Genomic DNA, 26,647 nt, shown 5'->3' with positions numbered 1-26,647 from the left:
CTCTGAGCCAGGCTGGCTCTCCGTTTGTGACTTACAAGAACAGAGATGAAGAAAATAAAGGAAAATTACTGATAATCTCATCACTCTCAAAAGAACAGCTTTGAATGAGCATTCTATTCTGGTTTGTCCATTTGCAGACACATTTTAATGTACAATATTGTCTTAGAGCCCCTTAAAAAAATACATGGATTTGAAATCTATCTGCAGAAATAGGCCTAAAAATATAGAAACGATGCTCATCTCTTGGGGACTTCTGAGGTCTTGCCCTACCAGAAGGACTGTTTCCGTTCCTGAAATTCCTGAAGAAATGAAATACAACCCCATGTCTCTGACGGTCTAGAATATCAACTGGTATAAAATATCAAATACTATCAATATATTACTTTAAATGTCTACACTACTCAAAGAGGGCTCTGCCTAAGTGCTTTTCAAGTACAAGGTCTGATTCAAGTATAGGCCTGCATTTCCCTTCATGGGTTTGTTCAGCAGCATATTGAGAGCCTCTGTAGACCAGGACTTTTCTAGGCTCTGCAGAATTGTAATAAACAGACCAAAGCTCCCTGTCTTTCTGGAACCAGTAAAACATGTGGAATCTAAAATATGATACAAATGAACCTATCTACGAAACAGAAACAGACTCACAGACATAGAGCAGACTTGTGGTTGCCAAGGGGGAGGGTGTTGGGGGAGAAATGGAGTGGGAGGCTGGGATTAGCAGATGTAAGCTGTTATATATGGAATAGATAAACAACAAGGTCCTACTGTATATAGCACAGGGAACTACATTCAATATCCTATGAGAAGCCATAATGGAAAAGAATATAAAAAAGATTGTACATATATGTATAACTGAATCATTTTGCTGTACAGCAGAAATTAATACAACATTGCAAAGCAACTATACTTCAATTAAAACAAAAATTAGGAATGAAGGGGAAAAAAATCCCAGTGTAATAAGTAGGTAGACGTTCCAAATGATCAAGAAAATATTTTTAAAAATTATTCTAATTCTTTATAGTGTGAAATAAAATTCATATTTTATGGCAAGACAAGAAAAATTTAAACATAAAAAAATTTCTCTGCCTTTTGGCCTCCTCTCTCCCCGCACTGTGCATTGTGTATCTGCATTATGAATCACCAAACCGTCCCCATTGGCAGAAATACCAGCTCGACCATCAACAGCAACATTCTCGTAGCATCAACAAGATAACTCCTTAAAGATAACATTCCTTTTTGATTTTGTAATGGACCACGATGACACTTAGATCTGGATTCTGTAAACCGTCAATAATACGTCATTTAATGTACAGCCCTCTATCTCAAAAGACTTATACAACTGTGCCTTGACTTCTAACGAGCGGAACAGTTCTCAGAGCTTTCTGAGATGCTCTTCCCGGGTTATAATCCTCAAATTTGGCTTGAATAAAATTTTCCATTTCTTTCTTAGATCGACTGATTAATATTTCTTCGACAACGGTCACTGTATCTTATGAAAATTCACAGAAATAAGATATTTACGGTAGCCAAGTAGGCCTCGGCAAGAAACTGAAGGACTTAGCAAAACAAGACCTTAGTAATTATTTTCTTAAAATGATGGAACAAAATATTCTAAAAGCAAAGACCTTTGTTTATCAATACATTGGATAAACAATTAGGTTTGGCTAAATTATTTCCTCTCCTCAAATGAAGGACCTTGAAAGTGTTACCCGATACAGGAACAACAATTATGTAGCCTTTATTTGCTGATATCATGATTACATAAAAACCTCCACCTTCACAGGGAACAGACAGTATAAAATGAAAGAAAAACTTTCATGTTTACCAAAAAACATAACTTTGATTTTACAATTTCATTTTTCTCATTCGGAATGTTCTGCTATTAACTTTCTTCTTCTTCTCGTTCTTCTTGTGCTTCTTCCTCCTTTATTCTTGCATCCTTGTATTTTCAGAATTTCTTTTTTAAAGATTTAAAGTCTGTGAATTTATCTGTGAGTAAAATTTTGGCTGAAGCACGCCAGTGATCTTTTCTCATTATGCTGTAGTTGCTTCCTCCTTGCTTCCACAGTTACTTATCTGGGTGCCTTTTTATTTCTAAGTGGGATGTGGTACCTCTGAATACTCTTTTCTTTGGGGAATTTACTGCTAGTTTCCTTTGCGCCTTAGTACAGTATATGGTCAATTTTTTAAACCGCCTGTGTATAGGCTAAGAGGCGACATAGTCTCTGTTTATGAAGACACAAAGTTTAAAATATATTTCTATTGACCTAAACCTATTGCTTATTCCTGTCTGCTTCAGGTAACAAATGGAAAGTGGGGTGACGAAGCCTTCTACAACCGTTCTGTTTGTATCTTTTGCATTTACAAGTTTTTGCTTACATTTTAGTACTACGCACTTAGAATGTAAAGAATTTAACTGTTATATTTTCACTGTGATATATTCCTTTTGTCAAACGTAGAACATTTGTTTCACATAAAAAGAGTATTTATGGGAATTCCCTGGTGGTGCAGTGGTTAGGCTCTGTGTTCTCACTGCTGAGAGCCTGGGTTCAATCTCCGGTCGGGGAACTAGAATCCCACAAGCCTCACGGCACGACAACAACAAAAAGTGTATTTATGCCAATTATTGATGTACATCTTTTCATCTAACTTGTTTCCAGTTTTACTTCTAGTCCTTTCCACCTATGATTTCCTCATTCTTGTTCTAATTTTATTTCTCATTTTCCTGGCAAATATCTTTAAATACCATATTCAGGGAGGTATCAGGTGTCAGGGTTTCCAAATCTTTGCCCATATATGAATGTTCCCTATTTCTTTCCAAGTTCAATGGCCTAGGAAAACACATCAGAGTCTCCAAACCTCAGGTCTCTCTGAAAATTCCAACATGAGGCTTTGGGGTCATGTTCCTCAGCCCTCAGCTGAGCATCTCTGCTAAGGCAGTGCTGTGTGCCTACATGGTGCACACCCGTCAGCTCTATCCCTGGTATGCCTGGAACTGGTAAAGGTTTGAGAACCAGTCCTTTAGAATTTAGTGTCACTGACGAGTCTGAGGCTTACTAAGTTGTGCTTCTGCATGAGCAACCCGACCTTCTGTCCTGTGGTACCCGGAGGGCCTGGGCCAGGGCCATCCCTGTGGCTGGTGCCGGATGGCAATGGGATTGGCAGCCCCTCCAGAGAGAGCCACATGAGCTGGGAGAGGGAGTTCTCTAAACAAACAGCAGTGCTGTTTCTAGAAGTGGGGGCAGGGAGGCCAAGCAGCCAGAAGCCACACGAGTCCACCTCAGGCAAGCTGACAGGAAGGAGATTTCGCGAAACCGAGTGTGGACCCTCTGTGGGATGTCTTCTCAGGATCCCAGCAAGAGTTTCTAGCTTCTGTGACTTAAATTTCACAGACTAAAATGAGGTAACTGTCTTGCTCTTGTGCCTCATTTCTCTTTCTAATGTGTACTGTTTACTTAGCTTGGATAATATCTATCCGTTGGACGGAACATGGATGTGATATTCTTTTGCGAAAGGACTTGGGTAATTGGAACCGTAGAAGATTATATTCACTTATACATTCATGTTGTCACATGGAGCAGACTTTATCCTGAGGCTGGGGGTAGTGGGGAATTTGGAATTCCTTTAACATCTCTTGAGCGTCTTCTCATTGCTATTTTTGTCGTGGTCCGAGCGCAGGTTGGAAAAGAATTTCCAGACACAAGGCAGAATGTAAGGAAGATAGAGTTTATTAAAGAGAAGAGTCGCTGCAAGAACAGCGGGCCGACTTCCTGGTAGCCAGGGAAAGTCGACACTGAGCATGGGTTGCTTGTCTGTTTTTACAGCCAGGGAACCTGCAAGTCATCTGCTGACTGGGCAGAGTATGTATACTTTCAGTGTGCTGAGCAGCAGAAAAATGGGGCTAATGTCTTTCCTTATATGGGATGGGAAAGGGACAGGGCATGCTGCTTGGGAGGGCTCTGGGACATTGCAATGGTCACATTGTGACAGAGTGATAGGAGTCCTGTAACTCTTTGTTCAGGCAGTGTTGGCCCTTTGAGTTTATCTTGTTATTTATCCTTGGAGCACACCACAATTTTCTTATTTTCACAATATGGAACAATTCATTTCATGTAAAAAAAAAATTTCTTTAAGGCAATTATTTAGATGTATATGTACTTCTTGCGCCGTAGACCGAGTTTAGCATGAACTGTAACTTCTTTATTTTGGAAGAGAAGGGGGCATTTACTGGTGGGCATTGCAGGGCTAACTGGAGAAGGGAAACAGTTAAAGAAAAGAAAATTAAAATAAGGGAAAATTCTTACAACAACAAATGAATTTTAAAAATAGTATTAAAAAGATACCAATGGCAATAAAACAAGTAACTTCAACTGAAATCATAAATAATATCAACTAAAAAAAATAAGTCCAACTAAACCAAATATGTTCAAATAGAACCCGTTATCGGCCCAGACGTGGATGACCAGCACACATTCCCTGCTCTGCTGGACTGACCATGCGAGCACAGGGTTCCCGAGGGAAGGCCAAAGCCAAGGTCCATACTCAGTTTTGGCGTCTTCGACTCAGAATGTCCTGAACCATAAGCCAGATGGATACCCTAAATCTTTTCCAAACTTACTGCTGACAAGTACATCTTTTCCCATCCTATACTGTTCAGGTGTTTCTATTCATAAACCAAGGACAGGGCTTTGTTTTTACCCCTAACAAAAGCTTAGTTTATTTTAGCCACTGCTCTCCAGAATCTGTTACAAAGTGCCTTCTTTACTCTACTCCAAGTCTCTGGCAATCTACAAATGTCACTTTCCATATCCTCCTCCAAACATCTGATAAAAATAAACAGGACACAACTTTTTAAACTGTAGTTTTAAAGTAATATATACATTTGCAATCATAAAAAAATGTCCATTTTTTCCAGTGTTTATAGAGAAAGGAAAACACTACATGACCCTATTTCTCTGATTTTTGTTGGGGTGTGTGTGTGGGGGAATCTTTCAGCTGGAACTGGTGAGAAGAGCTCTTCTTGGGTGTATGGGAGGGAAGGCAGGGATGAGAGCACCCCCTCTGAGGGCAGGGCCGGAGGGTGAGGGCTTCTGCAAAGGGGTCCCTGAGGCCGTTGTCTACACTATGGTGAAGGGTGGGAAAGGCCTAGTCAGATACAAGAGGCCCTGACAAAGTCCCCAGCAAGGAGGCTTCCTCCTTATGTCGCTATTCATGCTGTTTTTCTTTTCAGCTACATATTAATATAAAGGACATGGAAAAAAATATTTTTTTTGCAACATCGTGGCCAAAAAAAACAAAAAACTGCAGCAAAAGCTTGATGATTTTATAACAAAAGACAGGCTCAGGCTGTCCACGTCCCAGAAAAAGAAAGAGCGGAAGCAAAGATGATCCTTCCTGCCTCACCACGCTCTGGAGAAAAGATGAGCATGCCCCCCAGTAGACCACCTTGTTGGGACAAGTGGGAAAAACAAGGAAAAACATTCCAGAAGTTTCATCAACATACAACTATCTGAGCCATAAAGAATGAAACCAAATACAATAAAGTTGAAAAATCAGCATTTCTAAACATTTCACTTTCATTCAGATGGAATTAACAAGTTACGTCACTCTTTCACTCGGCCACAAGAATTCTTTTTACTAAAGGCAAAAACAAAGCCTCATTTTTGCTTTATTGAATAGTATCCCACATCCAGTATTTACAGACGTAATTAAATGGAATTTATAAGCCTACCATGCAGAATATTTTTAAAAATTAATCTGAAATAACTCTTAACGGAAATTATCAATTCATATATGTGAATACAATAATTAATTCATCATTTTCCAGCCAATATCCAAGCCGGTTCATTTCATAAAAACTCTATTTTCAAGAAGAGGAAATATTTAAAAATTCAGAAAAATATTTCCGTATCTAGTCCTAATCTTCCGGTTTTTCTGTAAAAGAAGTCAATAACGATTATAGACACTCTGGCCACCATGAATTAAATACAGATTTTCTCAACTGCATGACTACTTTCTTTAATGCCATATGTAACTTTTAGCATAGAGGAGTTACTCTTCTTTTATCGTATTTTCATGAGAGGTCTAAATTTGTTTTTTTTTAGGTTCAAAAAGAAATACATATCCAAATTTAAAACCAGCACCTAAAGATTACTTTAAAAATAGCAACAGGGGCTTCCCTGGTGGCGCAGTGGTTGAGAGTCCGCCTGCCGATGCAGGGGACGCAGGTTCGTGACCCGGTCCGGGAAGATCCCACATGCCGCAGAGCGGCTGGGCCCGTGAGCCATGGCCGCTGAGCCTGCGCGTCTGGAGCCTGTGCTCCGCAACGGGACAGGCCACAGCGGTGAGAGGCCCGCGTACCGCCCCCAAAAAAAAAAAAAAAAAAAAAGCAACAAGGACACGGCCACAGAGTATTACCTTGTCTTTCCATTACGGATGGTCCATGCAAGGAACAAGATGGACATAAAAGTGAGGAAGTCCTCTAACCAGGCTTAAGTGAGACTGTAGAAGCTAGCTGCTCTCACAGACATTAAGAGGCCATCAGAAATACAGTGTCTACCTCTGCATGTCTGAGAGAATACTGGGGCATGTAGACTAATGGCCCTACTAATGCCTATGACAATATCCTCAGAATAGAGGATAGAACAGCACTACAAAAAGGTGGGGATCATAGTGGTGGACGGAGGGCATTATTTTCTCTACGTGCCCAAATGTAAAGGTACCACTCTCTTTGGATTGAGGTGAGCTGGCTTTACTACCCATACACAGAATTCAAGAATCATAGTATTTCCTAATCTTTAAAAAGTATGGGCTATTATATAAAGCCTATTCTTCCCTTTCCTTTCAAAGATCATGGTTCTTCAAAATGTATTATTATTATTTGGACAACCTAGATATTAAAATGTAAAGCACTTAATCCCTATCTATGCATTTTGAACCATTTCAAAAATGCCAAAGGTAAAATAAATCAGTGTATTGGTGATAGCATCTTCTATATTAAAGCCCTGAAAACTAACTTAACAGTCTTTAAATGGTATTCATTTTTGCTAGAATAACACTGCCAGAGGGACAGAAAAGCATGATCTAGAAAATCACAATGAATAAAAGTCACTTATTAGCCATAATTTTAAAACATTCACCTGCCAAGAAAGGTTCTGGGAATGGTAGCGGTGCTGGATTTTTTTTTTTTTTAAGTAACAATTTCCCTTATACATAATAAATAGGTTTCCTGTTCAACAAACGTATCTTTCAAGATAACGTGAAGGCAAATTTCATAATGCGCTGGATCATCATATAGTTTAAATCACTGGAGTCCAATTTAACGGTGCCTGAAGAGCCATCTTTAAATAACAGAAATTAACCCTATTCAAGAACGGTTTAAATTGCAGATAAAAATATATAGAAACGAGGATAAAGTTGGAACAACAGGGTAAGGTATATTTGCGATCATGGCAGACGGCATCTTCATCTAGCGATTCTTCAATGTTAACATGTGCATGTATTTGTTTTATAGAAATCAGATAATGCATATGCTTGATATATTTCTATTAAATGTAAACATACTACTATAAATTCACATTTTTTTTCCTGAAATCCACACTTTGTTCTGGAAGTTGCCATTTATGAAAAGACAACACACTGATGACGGTTGTTCCTTGATCAACAGGACATTAATGTGAGGAACACTCACTAGCTTTCTCAAAACGCAGGGCAGACTTACCTGTGGTCAATAGTTGATCATTTTTCGAAGGGCGTCATAGCACTTCCATTTGTCTGGGATGTAGAACTGCTCAAAAATGTGAGGGAACGGCGTGTCGTACCCACATACCCTCGATATAGGAGCCTCCAGGTTCAGGAAACATTCTTCCTGCAGAGAAGAATCCAGATGGTTAGCTTCAAAAATATTTTATTCACAGAAATGAAACATTTCACTTTCAAATACAATGGCATCCAGGGGCATTATAATTTTTTCACATTATAATAATATTATAATGTGAAACAAGCAGGTAACAAATAGCATGTTTGGCCTGATCCGAGTTTTACTTAAGATATGTTTTCATATATGTATATGCATTTTATGCCTACATACATATCTGTTGCTTAAGACAAAGTGGAATTATACCAAACAGGCTGTGTACAAATGACAAAATCATGACAAATGTTCACAGTAAACTCTGCAGCTTGAAATTAGTGACAGTATATGTTTTCTCTTGTTTCTTGAATTTTTCAAATTTTATATAGGACAAACATGTATTACTTTCACAATAAATATTTATAATTACTCTATGTAACCAGACTGAACTACCAGTTACTTGCCTATGTTCAGGTCTCTCTCACAGCCAGGTTTTGCAGACACTGACAGTCCCCTGGCTACTCACACCCCAAGCCCACTACCGCTCTTTGCCCAACTGATGTGTGAACATCTCTCACCTATCACCTTGGGAGTCACCTCCACCAGGAAGCCTTCCTTGACAGCACCTCCTCAACTCTGCACCACTGATGAGGGAGAGGCTTCTGCCCTGAACTCCCACAGCACTGAACTCAGCACAATCCATTGCTTTTGCCCAATTATCTATCTTCCCTGAGAGACTATGAACTCCAGGAGGCTAGAGATCTGGTTCAAAAAAATGTAAGATCCCTAAGAATATATACATATGTATAACTGAATCACTTTGCTGTAACCTAAAACTAACACCACATAGTAAATCAACTGTGCTTCAATAAAAAATTAATTAATTAATTTAAAAAAAGTAAGATCCTGACCACAGGAGACCCTGTAGAAAGTTATCTTCAGGAAAAAAAAAGAAATGTTATTCAAGTGACAAATTCAAATTTGAAAATAAAATTTTTAGAGAGTTAAAAGAAATCTCAAAAGAGATATGTGATTAAACTATTCTTAGGAAAATGATATTACCATTCACAGCTATTACCTGAAATCACATCTTTGAGTTTTCACATGCACTTTCTCCATTGCTTTGTGTCACAAATGCTCTGGAAAGGTCCACATTTTCTTACATATTTTACTAACTGTAGTTTTGCATTTCATTTGAGCAGAAATTTTTAAAGGAATGCTGATGCTCAGTCCCTATCTTCTGTATATATTTCTCCCAGTGACAAGTGTATCAGGGCAGAAAGGGCCTGGGAATAGAAGAGTCAGCCCCAAAGGGAAGCAGCTGGCCATTTGCACACTCTTCCTGCCCCCCAAATAACTACTGCGATGTACAGTATCAAACACCAAGTAGTGCTGGTTTTCCCAGCAACAGGAAATCTTCATCAATAACTTGAGAACCTTGCAGACATAAGGTTTAAAGAGTCACCTAAGAAATTCCACTACTAATAAGCTCAAAAGAGATGACAGATTGGGTAGACTGTTTCTTGATTGAAACAAGTTATTTTGAAGGGATTTAAATTGTCAATTTAGGATTAACTCAGTTTATTACTTTAGTTGACACGAGCTGTTTTTCCGCCTCCCCCGAATACTGTATTCTTCATACACAAACTCTCCACGGGCACTGCAAAATACAGAAAAGCCAGGGGAAAATATTTCCCTTAAATACCTTTGATTTTACACCTGGTATAAAATATTATTCTTTCAAACTAGTTCCCTGGAAAGCTGGCCTATGACAAAATGATGTTTCAGTGTTTGTGAAAATCACTCCTTTTAGCAGAATGACCAACATCACCAAACTAAAATTTATTTTTAAACAGCAATGCTTCTAATTTCTCAAGAATGTGAGAATCACTCTACAGGAATGCATCTACATGTTTGCGGGAGCATAGAAAAAGGTCTGTGAGGTCACACTTGAACTGTCAACAGAGGCCACCCTTGGAGGCTGGGAGTGACAAGGAAGTGACAAACGACTCTACTTGTACCTTATATGTATTGTTGGAGCTTTTGTGACACAGTATTACTTTTGTAATTAATTGGCACTGATATAAAAGTAAAGAGTAAAAAGAAGAATCATCTTATGTGGATAAAAGTTCCTATTTTGTGTTAACACAAATTTGTGATTTTATATGTAGCATTTTCTTAATTTGGAAACAATTACTGTAAGGTATATGGAATTAAATTATTATAAATTACTTTATATAAATATATAAAAAGTAATTCTAAAAATCATGGAAGATAATTCAAGAATATATGATTCAGTTTTATAAGGATATACCCTAACCTATGGAAACAGTATGAAATTTTAACACTTTGCTATCTAAAGTATATTAAAGAGACAAGTTATTCTTTCCACGGACTTGTGTTAAAACTTCTTTTAAAGCAACTGGAAATAAGATGTTTGGGTCAAGCAGCTGTACAGAGTTACTTCCCACTGAACTGGTTCACATATGAATGATTTATGTGTGACTACATGTTTCTTTGGGCAACCATTAAAACTGGCGTCCTTGTTCAAGCTCAGTTTTTTTCATATAGAAGCTGTACATACACACACACACAGAAAAAGGAATATTTGAAACTCATTGGCAGATTTATAGATCAATGTACCAGATTAATGCTGCACAAAGTATCTCTCTTCGTTATATACCACATTTTGACACCATAACTATAGCAACCATATGCCCTGAATTTTCAAAACAATCCAGATTCATCATATTCTTCTTTTCCATTGGTCACATAAGTACACTTATATTTTTTTAACTGGGATGATTTTTGATTCAGAAATATTAATCTGCATAAAATTCGGAATAAACAGTTACCTAACCCACAGGGTTGTCATGAGGACTGCAGGTAGTCTCCAGCACAGGGGCTAAGATGAGAAGTACCAGTTTCTGGTCTCTCTTCCTGGGGAGCTTGTATGTGGACAGGCTCAATCCACACGGAACAATGACAGATGGGACGGTGAGGTTACAAAGCAAATCACAGTGGAACATGTAATCAGGGGCAACAGAAGAGAACCCAGCCAGGTGCCAGGAGAAACTTCCTTCCAGCTATTCATGGTCCAAAGTTTCACCTTGGATCCAATGAGAAGAACTGAAAGTAAACCTTAAATCAATCAGGTAGTAACACCTACATATACCGTGCTTGTGGTATAAATAATCAGATGCTTTGAGAAAAACATATTCCTTCCAAAAGACCCTTGCACGAAACTCTAATATAGGGTATTTGAATTTACTTCTGAATATACCTTTTTGTAAGTATGAGAATTTTCTTTCCAAAATATGTTAATAATAATAATAGTAACCCGTACTTATGATGCAGCAGGTGTGGTGCTAAATGAATTGTATTTTATCTCATCTAAACATTTTAACAAATCTATGAGGTAGGTATTATATTCCAGTTCACAGATGAAGAAACCAAGGTGAAGGAACTTGCCCAAGGTTGACAAGCTACGTACAGAGCCAAGTTAAGACTCAAACCTGACTACATTCATTCTGCAAATGTTGAAGCACAACTACTGAGAATAGCAATAACAAGAAAAAATAAAAATAAAATGGAAGGCAAGCTGGGATTAAGGTTTTTACAACAGAGCCTCAAAAGGGTTAAATTCGGTCTAAGAAGCCTTTCCCATGTATATAAGGAAGGTAGACGTTAAGACGTGGAAAAGCTGAAAGCACACACTTAAGCATGAAGGTAACACATAGAGCAATAAACAGATGGTCCTGGGTATCAGGAAACTCCTAGGCTATCCTAAATAATTTAAAGAAGCATAACTCAAATTGTTTATGTATGAGCCATCTGGGTTGCTATGCATGTTATAACCAGAAAAGGAAGCAAACAATGTGAAATAACAATTTCAAATCAAAAAATCATAGACCCGGGCAAAAGAAAAATTCTCTATTTGCCGATTTTCTGTAACAAAACAAAATAAAATTTTAAGTATCTTGGAGAAATTGCGGACGACAGAGATCCTGTAAATTTTCTAGCAGATGAAAATAAAAATAAATAAAAATTAATAAAATAGGATCCATGATTAAGACAAAATATTACTGATAGGCTTTAAAAGTTAAGTGTACTTAATATCAACTGAAGTTAATAGCACTGTATTGCAAATTTGCAAGCTGCTAAGAGAGTAGATTGTAACAGTCTTCATCACACAAAAAACCAAGTATTGCATTTATCCGTATGTTTTGGTGAATGTAATACAGGTTATATGTTATTACATGTGTATGTAAATGTATATAAGTTAGGGCTTTCATGGGATCGCTCAAGACGTCTCAAAACTTAGCCTCATTTCCCCACGAAAGTTTTAAGGACGTCAGCCGTAAATTCTCCTGTCACCGTGTCACAGGATTCACATCACTGAAATCAGCCTCCAGCATTCCGCAGTGTGGCTATGGTCACTCTCAACAAATCTTTTTCTTGTTTTTATGGCAAGGCTGTATAATATAATTGATACAGCATGGAATTTGGAATTCTATCTGAAAGGAATCTTTGTTCTACTAGGATTTAACCTCTCCAAGGCTCTGTTTACTCAACAGCAAAAGAGGAGTATTACAAATTCTGTCCTTGTGCCTTTTCTCACCTTCTGAGATGGCCCACGCTCTGTCTGTGGAGTGTGTTTCTCTCTAAATAAATCCACTTCTAACCTATCTGTCCTTGTGATATTCTATTGTTCTGTGACTCTGTTGTTACCTTGCCTTTTTGCATCTCTAGCTTGGGCAGCAGCCTATGAGAAGTACCTGCTTTCATGCCTGACATACCATAGTGCTCAATAATTGCAAGGGTTTTTTTCTTCCAGTTTTACTGAGATGTAATTGACATACAGCACTGTATAAGTTTAAGGTGTACAGCATAAGGATTTGACTCACACACATCATGAAATGATTATCACCATAAGTTTAGTGAACATCTATCATCTCATATAGATACAAAATTAAAAAAATAGAAAAATAATTTTTCCTTGTGAGGAGAACTTTCATACATAACAAATAGCAGTGTTAATTATATTTATCATGTTGTACAGCGAATCCCTAGTACTATTTATTTTGTATTTTTGTATATTTTGACCACCTTCATCCAATTCCCCTCCCCCCAACCCCTGTCTCTGGTAACCACAAATCTGATCTCATTTTCTGTGAGTTTGTTTGTTTGTTTGTTTTTGAAGTATAATTGACCTAATAATTGCTAGGTCTTTGTATTCCTCTTAAGATTTTTCAAGTTCTAATAAACACAAGGTATCTGAAATGATAGCCCAAAACATCACTGAAGACAAGATCCTGGTATACAGAACAGTCAACACTGAGAAGTAATATCCATTGTAACACAGTGCCTGACAGCTACCATTTATTGGACACTTACTGAGCCTTAAGAAATGCAAGAAAATACCAAAACAAGTTTACGTGCTGTATGAGCAAGGAGGGTGGAGACCACTGAAGCTACTGAAGGAGCCAGGCTGCATCCAGTGAAAGGCAGGATCTGATGCTGCCCCCTGGTGAGAAGCAGGGAGCCTACACACTTACTGCCAGTTCCTGGGCCTAGAATGACAGGTTAGTAAGTGTGGCCAGATCAGGAAGTCAGAAGCTCCAGAAATGGTTAAAAAATCCACCCCACCCTCCCATTCCCCCGGAAAGAACTTAATTTCCAAGCATTGCTACTATAGAAAAGTAGCCTGTCCGTCAGTTACAGGAAGATTCCAAGTAAAAGAGCCCAACAGATAACTGAATATAATCGAGGCACACACACTTCAAAAAAGTCAAGAATAAAGCCCATAAAATATCATTTGATTTATTTTTAAAGCAGTCGTTTGTTTTTTAATTCAAGGCAATTTCAGACTCAGATTTCTTTGTAAGAACAATTTTGGAATAATTTTTTTTCAGTCCTTCTAATGACAGAAAGTTGGATACAGCCCATTGCATAAGACTACATAGCACCTCGAGCTGGAAAACCGTGAAGTCTAAAGTGAGATAAGAAAATTTAGGTCTTTCATATATGTTCTTACTTTCTTATAGTTGATACAGGATGATGAATCCCTTTCACTTTCCTGAAAAACTATTCAACTAATTTTCCTAAACATTTAATGGAAAGTCAGAAATGCAGGTCACTGCAATGAGAAACACATCAAAGTCAAAATACATTGTCTATCAGATTATCTGATAAATCCAGATTTCATGTTCCTTCTTGGAATAATGAGAAACATCAATCCACAACTTAATTTCAAAGTAGTAACTCAGAAAACTGTTTTTTAAATTACTTGGCAAACAAAAAGGTCCGGGTTATATCACATAATAATTATTACACCACCATAATGCATTTAAACTAGGAGAATACATTTTGTTTCTAAGAGGGCGCTGGGAGTGAGGGTGAATTAAACTATAAATGTAACAAGCACTGAACAAGACACATAGATCATAGAGTTATCATTTCTTCTCTAGGAAAAACATTAAGAAATAGCTTTAAGTGATTTGTGAAGTTTTAAACCTAAACTCCAATTCCATTTAGTCCTTGTTAGTTATTATTTAACAATAAACAACAGGTTTTGCTTCTGAATGCAATTCCTTGTCTAGGGATCTTAATGTGCAGAGCAAGAGTTAACCCAAAATATTATGAGAAAAACTAAATTAATATACCAAAATGATGCATGTTTGATAGCTTTAAAGTCCATGAACTTCGAGACTTACATTTTGATTTTAAGTTGATTAGCCCTAGTTATTTACGCAAGGTTAGACATCACCCAGTTTCCAAATATTATCAGAGAAAATTTGTATTAAATCTACCATGAACACTTGCCCACAGCCAGAACATGTTTCAGCAGATGAGGAAAAAATGGTGCTGGTGTCTTGAATGACAAATGAGTCACAGAAACCTGTGAAGGCACTGTGCCAGCAACTCCAAATTAATTTCATTGCTGAATTAAATAAATACAACTTTACTAATGTAAAATAAAATGTTGCATTTAAGCTAATGGTTTAAACAGAATGTATCGTGGTTTTAAAACAGAGCTTAAAATATACATTTTACGTCTGCAGCAATTTTGTATATAGCACAGACCTATGAAATTTATTCTTCAGACAGCGGAGTCCCTAATCTACCTCCAAACTAACAGGATGCTTCCCCCATCATTACAGCTATGTTTTTTATTTTTCTAACACCATGCACATGAGATGCAAACACTTGTTGATATGAGGTCTCTCACTTTTAAGACACAGTTGAAACAACATAACTAAATAAGACAGTATATGAATAATATAATTTCATCCAGATTTGTAGAGCACCTAAAACATTATAGTCAATCCCAATTATTTCAGCAAAGCTTTCATTTATAATCATAATCTTGACTAAATTAAAAGCTAAGATCTCTATTACTTAACTTCACTAGAATATCTTCAATGGCTGCTGACTTAAAAATAAAAAGTCCAATTCTTCCTCTTTAATGCAAATTACTGGCAATTTGGTACAATTTTTGTTTTCCAAGATTTCTTTCAGCTAGTTAAAGTATGGAACTGAATTCTCAGTTAGGATAGTCATTTAAATTCAAACTCCATTTTTAAAATGGAAGCCTCTTTTCTGAAGTTAGACAGAAATATTATTTCTGATCTAAATGGCTTTCCCTGGATACAGTCTAGCTACCTAACACAAAGTTGGAGAATGATATTAAAATATACATAGAAATGATTCATGGTTCAAATTCAACAGCTGTGTCAGAATATACAAAATCTTAATATAAAATTATCTATGAATCTCTATACATTAATTCTACAGTACTGTAGAAACTGAGGTAGAACAAATTTTAAAATCAAAATTTAACATTAAAGTCAATAATTTATTATATAAATAAATTTCACTATTTTAAAATCAGAAATAAGTGAAAGCAAGTGACAACCTCTTTCTATAATTTATAATCTTATCGGAAATCACTTTTTAAAAAAGTACACAGTGCTCATTTTGGCCCAGGGACTGTACTAAATATTTTACGAATATTAGCTCATTTTAATTTTTCATAAACACTAAATTAGCAATCACAAAGTTAAAACTAGCACCCCATCCAAACCACTTTGGTTTGGTTCTGTTTTCAAACTTTCCCCCAGATACAGTCTTGGGCTATGACCTGAAGCAGCCTCATCATTTTCAACTGAAAGCCAAAAAAAAACCATTTCTTTATTAAATCTTCCCATAACACATCCTGTTGATTTGCTGCTATCAGTCTCCAAAGATATTCTGAGGTTTAAAAAGTTAAAAGTCTAAATTCTTTTGAGATACACTATGTGCGAATTTGGACATTTAATATGCACTGTGGCTACAGTGCTTTTGTTAAAACACTTTACATTCAATAGAGAGAAAAAAAAAGGCAACGCTCTCAAATTTCCACAGATGCTGAAGCTGGTCAAATTTTATAGTTCAAAATTCTTTCTATAGAAGAAAGCATCCACACGGCAGCAAAGTTTGAAAGTGGAATTTCCCTAGAATGTGAATGCATAATGATAAACATAAGCGAGTGCAGCACTTGGTCGTCTCATGAACAGATCGCTCTCTGTAAGGTAGGATTTTTGCTTTGCTTGGCACTAGGAAATTTAAAATGCTCCTGTAAAGCAACTTTTGATGATCCTACAAAGCATTCGATTTTTCTGCTTGTTCTGCAACAAAATTCTTTGTATAGTATTCTCGCAACACCAAATGGTGCTCAGAAGGCAGAAATCTATTCTAGCTAAAGCGACCTGATGATTCCTTTGTTTCATGGCATAGAAAATATATTCTTTTAGAGTCGGGGGGATTGAACCTGCACTCAGAAAACTTCTAGTAGGATTTGTCACTGTCCCAATTTTGCAACCTATTTTTTAAGTTTCAAGACTAATTATAAAACGAAACTACTGGAATAGAGTGATTTCCCCCATCTGGTACCATCTTTCTAAAAAATTTAAGAAGCTGGATAAAAAGAAAATTAAAAAAAAGAGGGCTAAAATATTTACTATTTTACAAATGATACTCTTTTGTTACAGTATAATGGGTTTTTCTTTACTGTTTTCTCTTACTCTTTAATATGTTAAATTTCTAGTTTATGTTTAAAAGAATGCTAAAACAACTTTCTAAATGTAAAAAAAAATCAAGGAAAAGGGAAAAATCAACTTTATTTTATCTACATAATGCCAAAAGAGATGTGTCAATGTTTTTACTGAAATTAAGCATACTTTTTTTTTTAAGTTAATCTTGGGTGTCATAGCAACACAGCCTTTAAGCTTGGTTTTGCTGAATGAATAAATCAGACCAAGTTATTTTTCAGCCGTTTAATTCTGTTCACCAGATCACTGCAATTTTAATAAGAAAAGCACAGAAATAAATGTTTTAGGCTACCATCAATTATTAGGGAGGTTTATTCCCAAACTTGTTAAGTAGATCCCAGTAGTAGTAGCATTCTCAAAGTTTAATAATTGAACAAATTAACAAAGCAAACAAGCTTCTGGCAGGAATCTCTGACTGAGTAAAGAAAAGACCTATAAGAGCTCTCATTATTTATTTGCAGATAACTTTTGCTAATATGATGAGTTTAACCTATTCCTTAAAACAAATCTAGCCATTGTAATTATGGTCTGCATCCAAAAAAAATATAATACAGTATCCAAAATATATTTTCTTCTTTACTGTATTTACATATGTATGTTTCTACCTTTACAGTTGGTTAATATTTCTTGCAAAGAAGCTTTTCAGGTTGAATGTCTATACATTCGTATACACACATTTTCATGTTGAAATTTCAAGAATCCAGATATTTGAGAATTAGGGGGATAATGCACATCCCCTTTTCTACTTCCAACTTTGTATAAATTGTAGGCCGATGAGATGAACCCAGTTCTGCACATATTCTCACAAGGTCTGTATTGTATGCTCAGTGTGGACAAATTTCTAATAAGCCTGATTAAACCATAGATACACTAATGAAGGTGTAGTTAGTAACTGAGACCTGGTTCTGGTTACTTTTATAGTTAAGTACAAAAATTTAATATTAGAAATGCCCAGAGATACTGTTCATTAGTACATTTTGATGAACTACATTTATATAGTTTCTATAAATAGGTGATGTTCACATATTTTATTTGAATGGACCAGAGCATTTACTTACTATTTTTTAATCTCCTTACTTGGAGCTGAACTATATAAAAATTTAATCAGGTCCCTCAATTAGGCACCAGGCTAAGACACATAGCACTGATCCCCCAAAGAGATCACATGAGATTCTCTATTTGTCATATATCACAGATAACAATGTGCACAAGCACACACGGACACAGAAAAATAATTTTGCCTTTAAGCAACGCGTGATGAATATCCTAAGAAACAACGTGGAAGCTACAGGAAAAAAAATGTGTTTGTCCTTATGCCTATAGGTTCAGGAAAAGGAGTATATACATGTAGACAGAGAACAGAAAAGCCAGAGATTCACTAAATAGTAACCAAGAGATGTTCTTTTTTAATAATAAACAAGTATAATTATGTATATCATCTCACTTAATCCTTTCAACTAGCCTAGGTGGTGGCAGCAAGTGAGGCGCCCAGGCTGATGAAGGTTAAATGAGGTGACCGAGGTCACAGAGGTAGATGTAGCCCTGGCGGTATTTGAACCAGCTGGCCTGGTTACCCTTGAGTGTGCTGCAAGACTTTATAAGTGGGCAAAAGAGTCTTGCTTGGATACAAGGTAAAATTTGTATCCTGGGCTACCATTATACCCGGGAAAGAGAAACTGGTGAAACTGTCTGCTCGTTTATGTCAATTCCAATCAAGATTTTTTTTTTTCAATTTTAATAAAAAGCTTAGCAGTTTAGTGCCTTGGAGGGGGCGGGGAGGAATAGATGGGTCTGTTTAATTAGAGTTACAGGAGGTTAAGCTCGGATGGATATGTTTTGCATCTTTTATGTACTCACTGGGGAGACACTGAGGGGAAGGTGTAGCGGACAAGATTGGAACTTGTTTCTGGTTAATAACCAGCAACTTGCTTGAGTGCAGAGCAGAAGCTGCCACTTTGGGGTTCTGAAGATGATCCTGAATTTTCAGGAAAAACTGTATGTTCAATCTATGGTAGGCTGTAGGTTTAAAGTTTCTTCTTCTAAAAGTTAAAAAAAAAAATCATTCAAGTGCTTCACCAGGAAATTAAATTTACTTGCTTTCATTTATTTCCCTATCGCTGATAACATCTAGATGAACTTAGGTGGCTAAGTCATTTGATAAAGAATGTGATGGCTTTTTGATAGATTAGAAAAATCGTTTCGATAAACATAGGTTACAGGTTGTATCCTAGCCTTAACTTAAATTGGAATACGAAATGCAATCCTCTCCTCACAGTAAATATTTTATGGCTCTTCTCCACGATTAAGTCACTTTGCAGAATCCAAAGTACGAAGAAAATTTCTGGAGCATTTAAAGAAATGCCTTTTGGGAAGAAAATTAAGTTCTTTTCCTGCAATGAAAACAACAGACAATACATTGCAATGAAGTTCACCTTAAAGTTAAAATGTAAATTTAAGTGCGGTATGAGGTCTGCCAACTTCAATTAGTGGTTACCGGCACAGCCTGCCCGGCTGGCCCTGGGGTGTCTATTAAATAGCCGTGAGCTCTCACTATAGGTGTAAAGCTCATTGCCCACACACACATGCCATCAAGTGGACTTGGCCGTGTGCAGAGGAGTCCGTCCCTGTGCCTGGAAGCAGAGAGGTCCCGGTGGTCTGAGACAAGCATTTCGGTCATCCCTGGGAAAGTATCACTTTGACAGCTGGATTAAAAAATGATTTATGTAGATAATATATCTGGGTTACGAGGCATTAGAATTTCATCCTTTTCAATTTCCAGTCCCCTCAATAAGCGTGCTTCTATTTGACCTAACCAATCACCAACCCACAAGGATTTTCCTTAGGTTTCCTCAAATGCTAATGATGTAGCAAATCTAATTAAGTTCATATGATTCACTTCGGCAGTAGGTATTTCAGTGACTCCAGAATTGCCAAAAGGAAATCTGAAGCGTCTATTCTCTCTCCAAAACAATCATGCCGCGTGCCAAACTGATAACCATTAAACACAGCCGCAGAGCAAATGTAGTGGGGTTTTGGTCCTGGAAATATAGTGTTCACATGTCAATCTGCCCTGCGAGCAATTCTGGAGGCAGACCCACCGATTGCCGGTTTCTGTTACACGATGATTAGATGAGAGTATTAAGTCACTTGTTTCACTCAGCACAGCTTGAGCAGATTTCTACATGCCATGAGTTTCCTCCACCTAAGAACACTCACTGAATGCCCCAAATATTGATAAAAACTTTCGATCAGCATCTTGTTGAAATGGCTTTCAAGCTCTGTAGCTCACGTGAAAAAAGAATAAAGGTGGCTTTGGGTGTTTGAGAGCCTATTTAGGGAATAATGAACGTGCAATAGATTGAACCTCATTCCTCAAGAAAATCCCATATACTGTGTTCATTATAAATGCTTTTTTCTTAAGGTTTGTAAAATAACATTTATTTCTTAAAAGTTAACATGTGCAAAACAAAAGAAGCAAAGAACAAAGTCATCCATAGTCACAAGCAGTTTACCGTCTGATGTGTCCTTCTAGGTCTCATTGTGTATGTACACAACTAATAAATGCTTTGCTTTTCATTACAGTCAGTGTGCAACACGAACCTACGGACACATCTGAGCTACAGAAATTCAACTCTTTTTATTTCAGTAATTCGATTTCCGTGAAAGGAAATTCTTTTCAGAGGGGCTCTCCAAACTGGGTGGGTTGCCGGATGCTTAAGGCCATGACCACATTCCCTCCAGAGGCGGTTAGGTTGCTATGGCAACTGCCCTTCCCCTATCAATAAGCAACAGCTCTGAACCCTACTATTCTGAAAACAAACAAACAAAAAAAACGGTTTCCCTTTCTGTGGTGATAACAACATGAACTAGTTTCAAGACTGAAATGACCACTTTTCATGCAAAACAAATATCTTTGCTGACTGAATTATTTCCCTAGAATGCAGCTTTGTAAATAAATGCAAAAAATAGTGAAATCAGCCATTGTACTCCAGTTCAGTTTCAAAACACAGTAAAATCTGTGGCATAAGTAATCTAAGGATGTTACAGCTGGAACACGTTATAGTGTGGGGGTCCAGGCAGAAGAAGAAAGTCAGGTTTCCGGAGAGCAGATGACATGTCGAAAGCAAAACTGACAGCAAGAATACAACAGAGGCTTCCATGCAGCTCTTGGAAGTTTCTTCAAAGAAGCACATATTTCAATAGTTCTGTTTCTTATCTGTGGTTGTCTCCAGATACGTAATTATTACTGTGTGTGTGAAGTAATTATTACCTACTGTGCAAGGTAATGCATATATTGATTACATTTACTAAGTTACATACATCTCCCTCCTATTTAAGGAGGTAAGAAGTTGTCTTCACTGGCTCAGGCACCAATAGCTAAATCTTTAAGATGCGTCTCATTTTACCTTGGGAAAACCACCACTGAAAAGTAACCTGTACACTGGTTTTCACAGCCCACAGTATTAGAGGTACAATGCCTGACACAGAGTAGGCATCTGTAAATATCTGCTAACGCAACCATTCCAGTTTTTACTTCTATTCTGTTTCACTCTGGGGTGTCAAGGAGCTTAGTCACTGATGAGGCAAAAAAAATCAACAAGACAGGAAGTGGGGTGCAGAGATTTTTACTCCTTGGTGATTAAAACTGAACCCTCTTACTCATGTACCAGACCCCACACTGCTGCCATTGTGATGAGGTCCCTCCCCTGGTTAGAAGCTTTTGCTAGCTCCCCAGAGCTTATACTTTATCACCATTTCCCTCCCAGCCCAGCAGAGACACACACAGGCCCACCTCCATTCCAAAACTTACTATTTTTTTTTTTTTCCCTTTTGGCTGCGCTGGGCAGCATGCAGGATGTGGGATCTTAGTTCTTGGCCCAGGGATGGAACTCGTGCCCCCTGCAGTGGAAGTGCAGAGTCCTAGCCACTGGACAGTAGGGAAGTCCCAAAACTTACTATTTTATAACGCCACCTTCACACAAACCTCTCTCGTCGAAAACGCTCTGATTTTTCTATCTCCTGCTGTCTTCACATAGATCACTTTTTTTAAAATTAATTTTTATTGGGGTATAGTTGCTTTACAATGTAGTGTTAGTTTCTACTGTACATATACCCAGAGAAAACCATAATTCAAAAAGACATGCACCCCAATGTTCATAGCAGCACTATTTACAACAGCCAGGACATGGAAGCAACCTAAATGTCCATCAACAGAGGAATGGATAAAGAAGATACGGTACAGATATACAATGGAATATTACTCAGCCATAAAAAGGAATAAAATTGGGTAAGCTGTAGAGACGTGGATGGACCTAGAGAGTGTCACGCAGGGTGAAGTAAGTCAGAAAGAGAAAAACAAATATCGTATATTAACATACATATGTGGAATCTAGAAAAATGGTATAGATGATCTCATTTGCAAAGATCACTTTTCAAATTCAGCTCAAGTACCCATTTCCAAGAAGCCTTTGGGACCTAGAGATTGTCATAATGAGTGAAGTAAGTCAAACAGAGAAAAATAAATATCACATGATATCGCTTATACGTGGAATCTAAAATAAAGCTACAAATGAACTTATCTACAAAACAGAAATAGAGTTACAGATGTAGAAAATAAACTTATGGTTACTAGGGGCAAGGTGGGGAGGGATAAACTGGGAGATTGGGATTGACACATACACACTACTATATACAAAAAACGTAACTAATAAGGACCTACCGTATGGCACAGGGAACTCAATACTCTGTAATGGTCTATATGAGAAAAGAATCTAAAGAGTGGCTATATGTACGTGTATAACTGATTCACTTTGCTGTATGCCTGAAACTAATACAACATTGTAAATCAACTATATTCCAACAGAAATTTAAAAAATTCATGTATTCCATCATTCATCAATCAAATATTTCAGAGCCCAGCGTGTCCCCACCTCCAGAGAGTTTTATATTCTAGTGGGAGAAACAGGTATGAGGAAGTGTTAGAAAGGGAACAGGCAGAGGTCTGTGATAGACAGTAAGTTTCATGTGCTCAGGGAGGGGCTCCCTAAGGAGGCAGCATCTGAAAACCATGAGGGTCCAGGAGCATCCCTGGCAGGTCATACAACAAGCATGGAGGCAGGAAAGAGCTCGTGTGACCCAGAGACGGAGAGAAGGCCCCTGGGACCACAGCCTGGGGGTGGGGGAGTACACACGCAAAGAGGGACAACAGGGGCTTCCCTGGTGGCACAGTGCTTGAGAGTCTGCCTGCCGATGCAGGGGACACGGGTTCGTGCCCCGGTCCGGGAAGATCCCACATGCTGCGGAGTGCCTGGGCCCGTGAGCCATGGCCACTGAGCCTGCACGTCCGGAGCCTGTGCTCCGCAACGCGAGAGGCCACAACAGTGAGAGGCTCGCGTACCGCAAAAAAAAAAAAAAAAGAGGGACAACAGAGGAACGAGGAGGGAAGGGGACACCAGATGGCCAACGGACCAGCCCTGGCAGGAAGACAGTGACAGATGGTTCTGATATTTTACATATATGTAGCCTTCAGAGAACACACAAGAGTAGCCATGTAGAGTTATAAGATTCTCCAGGTAAACGCAGGGCTCATTTACAGGAAATAAGAAGTAGCATTAGAGACGAATGCTAGAGTTGCTGATAATCTGAGTGAGACACAAAACACTACAGAGATGAGGGCAGTGATTCAAAGTACACAAAAAGGAACAGATCGCTTTTTGTGTGTCATTTGGAGGAAATTGCCATTTCGTTTGGTAGGAAAACTTTTTAAGGATCCACACAGAACTGCCCACTTCTGAGGAAGTTAGGAAAATAAAAATAGGAGGTTTTAGAATTGAAAATATTTTACTGGAGTTTGTGGCTAAACGGAACGCTGTCTTGGCTAGGATTCAAACGTCTTTTCTAGTCACACACTTATTACCATATCCAGTGTCTTAATGACAATATCAATTTCCCATTTATTCACACTACTGATTTCCTCTCCCTATCTCGTATCTCTCTCTCTCTCTCAGTGGCTTTTTATGATTATGTACTGTAAAGAGAAAGGCTCCAAATTGAGTAACCTAGCAACGTGTACAGAGATCATACTTTGGACACAGTATCTACTGTTCCTTTGGCGAGAGAAGTAGGAATCCACTGCAGATAGAAACAGATTTTCATACACTTTATCTGGGGGCAGTAGAGAGAAACCTTTCCCCCTCATTCATGTCCCCCCTGGATTTTCTGTCACCAAAGCTGATTCCAATATAGCAAATTCTGAGCTAGCCCCATAATAATTTTGCTAACTAGCAGCTTGTGGTGATTGTGAGATAATCTAAAAATGAAGGCAAAATATAACTAGAAAGTTTTCTGGGTATCCAATTAGCCAATGTTTAGAAGGGTATATTTGTTTTTCCTTAGCATTTATTTTAATTGGTTGTTTAAAAATTCTATTATTTGGAATCTCTTAGAAAGTTCCAGTAAATTCTAATTAGCTATCTTTTTGTGTTGTGAAGAAAATGTTTTCCAATGACAAAACATCATGACTTCTTTGGGCTTTAGACTAATACTGTTCTAAAGAGTAGAAGACTTGGGTCCTTGTCCTGAATCTGGTACCAACGAGGTAAGTGGCAAGCCAGTGTGGCTCTAGCTTTTCTCCTCCATCATTCACACTGCGGGTAGACATTGATCAGCAAGATGATAAAGGAAATCAAACTCCAGTTGCTGAAAGAACAAATGCCTTTCTTGAATCTTTTTAACAGAAATCATCCTAGCATGCGATGTCTGGCACACGGCAGGTACGCACTAATTAGAGGTTCACCTGAAAAATTCCAGGTTTCACTTATCTTCACCTCTCTCCAGCTGGAGAAAGGCAAGGGTTTCAGAGCTGCTAGCCCTTCGATACTGATAACAGAGGCAGCAGATTTCGAGCAAAAATGACTTCTCCCTAAATTCTTGACAAAGCTTAGACTCAGTTGATTGTCTCCGATGACAATTTTGACACTTAAATGGCAAAAAGCGACAATAAAATACAGATGGCCACACAGCCAAAACAAAACAAAGAAGACAAAAGAAACCCCTAGGACCTTATGAAGTTACAAAATGTTTTTGTTTGAGGTATTATTCTGAATAAATACTGAAAGGAGCTAGCTTCACAGTAACAAGATCAAAAAGCACATGAGTGCTGGCCATACTGGTGAAAATAATCTTATCACCATAAACGAAATGGGTGAGGGGCTTCCCTGGCGGCACAGTGGTTGAGAGTCCGCCTGCCGATGCAGGGGACATGGGTTCGTGCCCCGGTCCAGGAAGATCCCACATGCCGCGGAGTGGCTGGGCCCGTGAGCCATGGCCGCTGAGCCTGCGCGTCCGGAGCCTGTGCTCCGCAGCGGGAGAGGCCACAGCAGTGAGAGGCCCACGAACCAAAAAATAAACGAAAAAGAAAAAGAAATGGTCCAATTTGAAAGTGGGCAAGTGACAGGAACAGCAGACATTTCATTAAAAAGGTAGATAGATAAATAAGTACATTAAAAGATGCTCAACGTATTAGCTATTGGGGAAATGAAAATTATAACCACAATGATATAACACTACACACCTATTTGAACAGAAAAGTAAAGACAGTGATAACGCCCAACACTAGTGAGGATGAGGAGATCTCGACTACACGGGTAGTGGGGATACAAAATGGTGCAGCCACTCTGGAAGACAGTCTGGCAGTTTCCTATGAAACTAAACTTACCATCTGACCCAGCCGTTGCACCCTTGAGCCTTTATCCCACAGAAGTGAAAACTTATATCCACACGAAAAATGTGTACACAAATATTCACAACAGCTTTTTCACAGTAGCAAAAACTGAAAACAACTCAAGTGTCCTTCAGTGGAGGAATGGTTACAAAACTGTGGTATAGTCAAACCTACCATGAAAAACTAATCAGTAATAAATAGGAATGAACTATTGACATATACAACAACAGGGATGGAGTTCAAGGGCATGATGCTAAACGAAAAAAGTCAGGTCTCAAAACATTCCATTTTTTATAAACCTTCTTGCAGTGACCAAACTATAGAGATGGAGAAAAGGTTGGTGGTTGCCAGTAAACTGGAGATGGCGGAGAGTGTAAATATAAAAGGGTATCATGATGGTGGTGTCTATCCAAGTCTATATATGGGGTAAAACTGCACAGAACTACATACACACACAGACACGCACACACACACAAATATAGATATTTGTGTGGATAAATGGTGAAAAGTTCTAGTTAACACTATAGTATTTTCTGTATGCCATTCAAAATGTCCCCATAAAAAAGTATCAATAACGTTCATACGTAAAGTAATTCAACATACTGAATCCCTGTGACTTCTATGTACGCAGTGGGCAGTACTGGCTGTCTACCAGCACCCATTCCCATCTTTTCCTCTTCTCCTAGTATCCAGATTCCCTTTACGGTTCCATTCTTCTTCCTCTAGTCTCCCATGAATTTGGAGGGAAGCTGACACTTTCCCCAGCTCAGGGGTGGGCCTCCACTGACTTAGCAAATGGGCATATTCTATTCCTCTGACTTCAGTCACTGGTTCAGGAAGGGTGACCTCTATGGTCTAATTGGGCTGAATCTAGAACTCTTGCTTGGAACTGTTATAAATCTATGGCCACCATGAGGGAGGTCAGCTCTGAGATCAAGCATCTGATACTCAGACCCCTCCCACTTGATTTACAAGGAAAAGGAC

At 38.1% G+C, this 26,647-nt stretch overlaps 1 protein-coding gene across 9 annotated transcripts in view; it reads right to left on the bottom strand.

The window, feature by feature from the left end:
- BCKDHB (branched chain keto acid dehydrogenase E1 subunit beta) overlaps positions 1–26,647 on the bottom strand; it is a 729,304-nt gene that overhangs the window by 489,322 nt on the left and 213,335 nt on the right. For 7 of the 9 annotated variants that reach the window (XR_009558664.2, XR_009558665.1, XM_060283289.1 and 4 more), the window contains one exon: positions 7,718–7,864. Coding sequence is in view for 7 of the 9 variants with exons in the window: in XM_060283289.1 (XP_060139272.1) it covers positions 7,724–7,864 (141 nt within the window). In the remaining 2 variants the exon portion in view is untranslated. The other 2 variants (XM_060283290.2, XM_060283292.1) reach the window with 2 other exon arrangements.

The sequence above is a fragment of the Globicephala melas genome, chromosome 14, assembly GCF_963455315.2.
Source record: "Globicephala melas chromosome 14, mGloMel1.2, whole genome shotgun sequence".
Classification (NCBI taxonomy): Eukaryota; Metazoa; Chordata; class Mammalia; order Artiodactyla; family Delphinidae; genus Globicephala; species Globicephala melas.
Note: the sequence above shows the minus strand (reverse complement) of the source record. Positions and strands in the feature narration are given on the sequence as shown.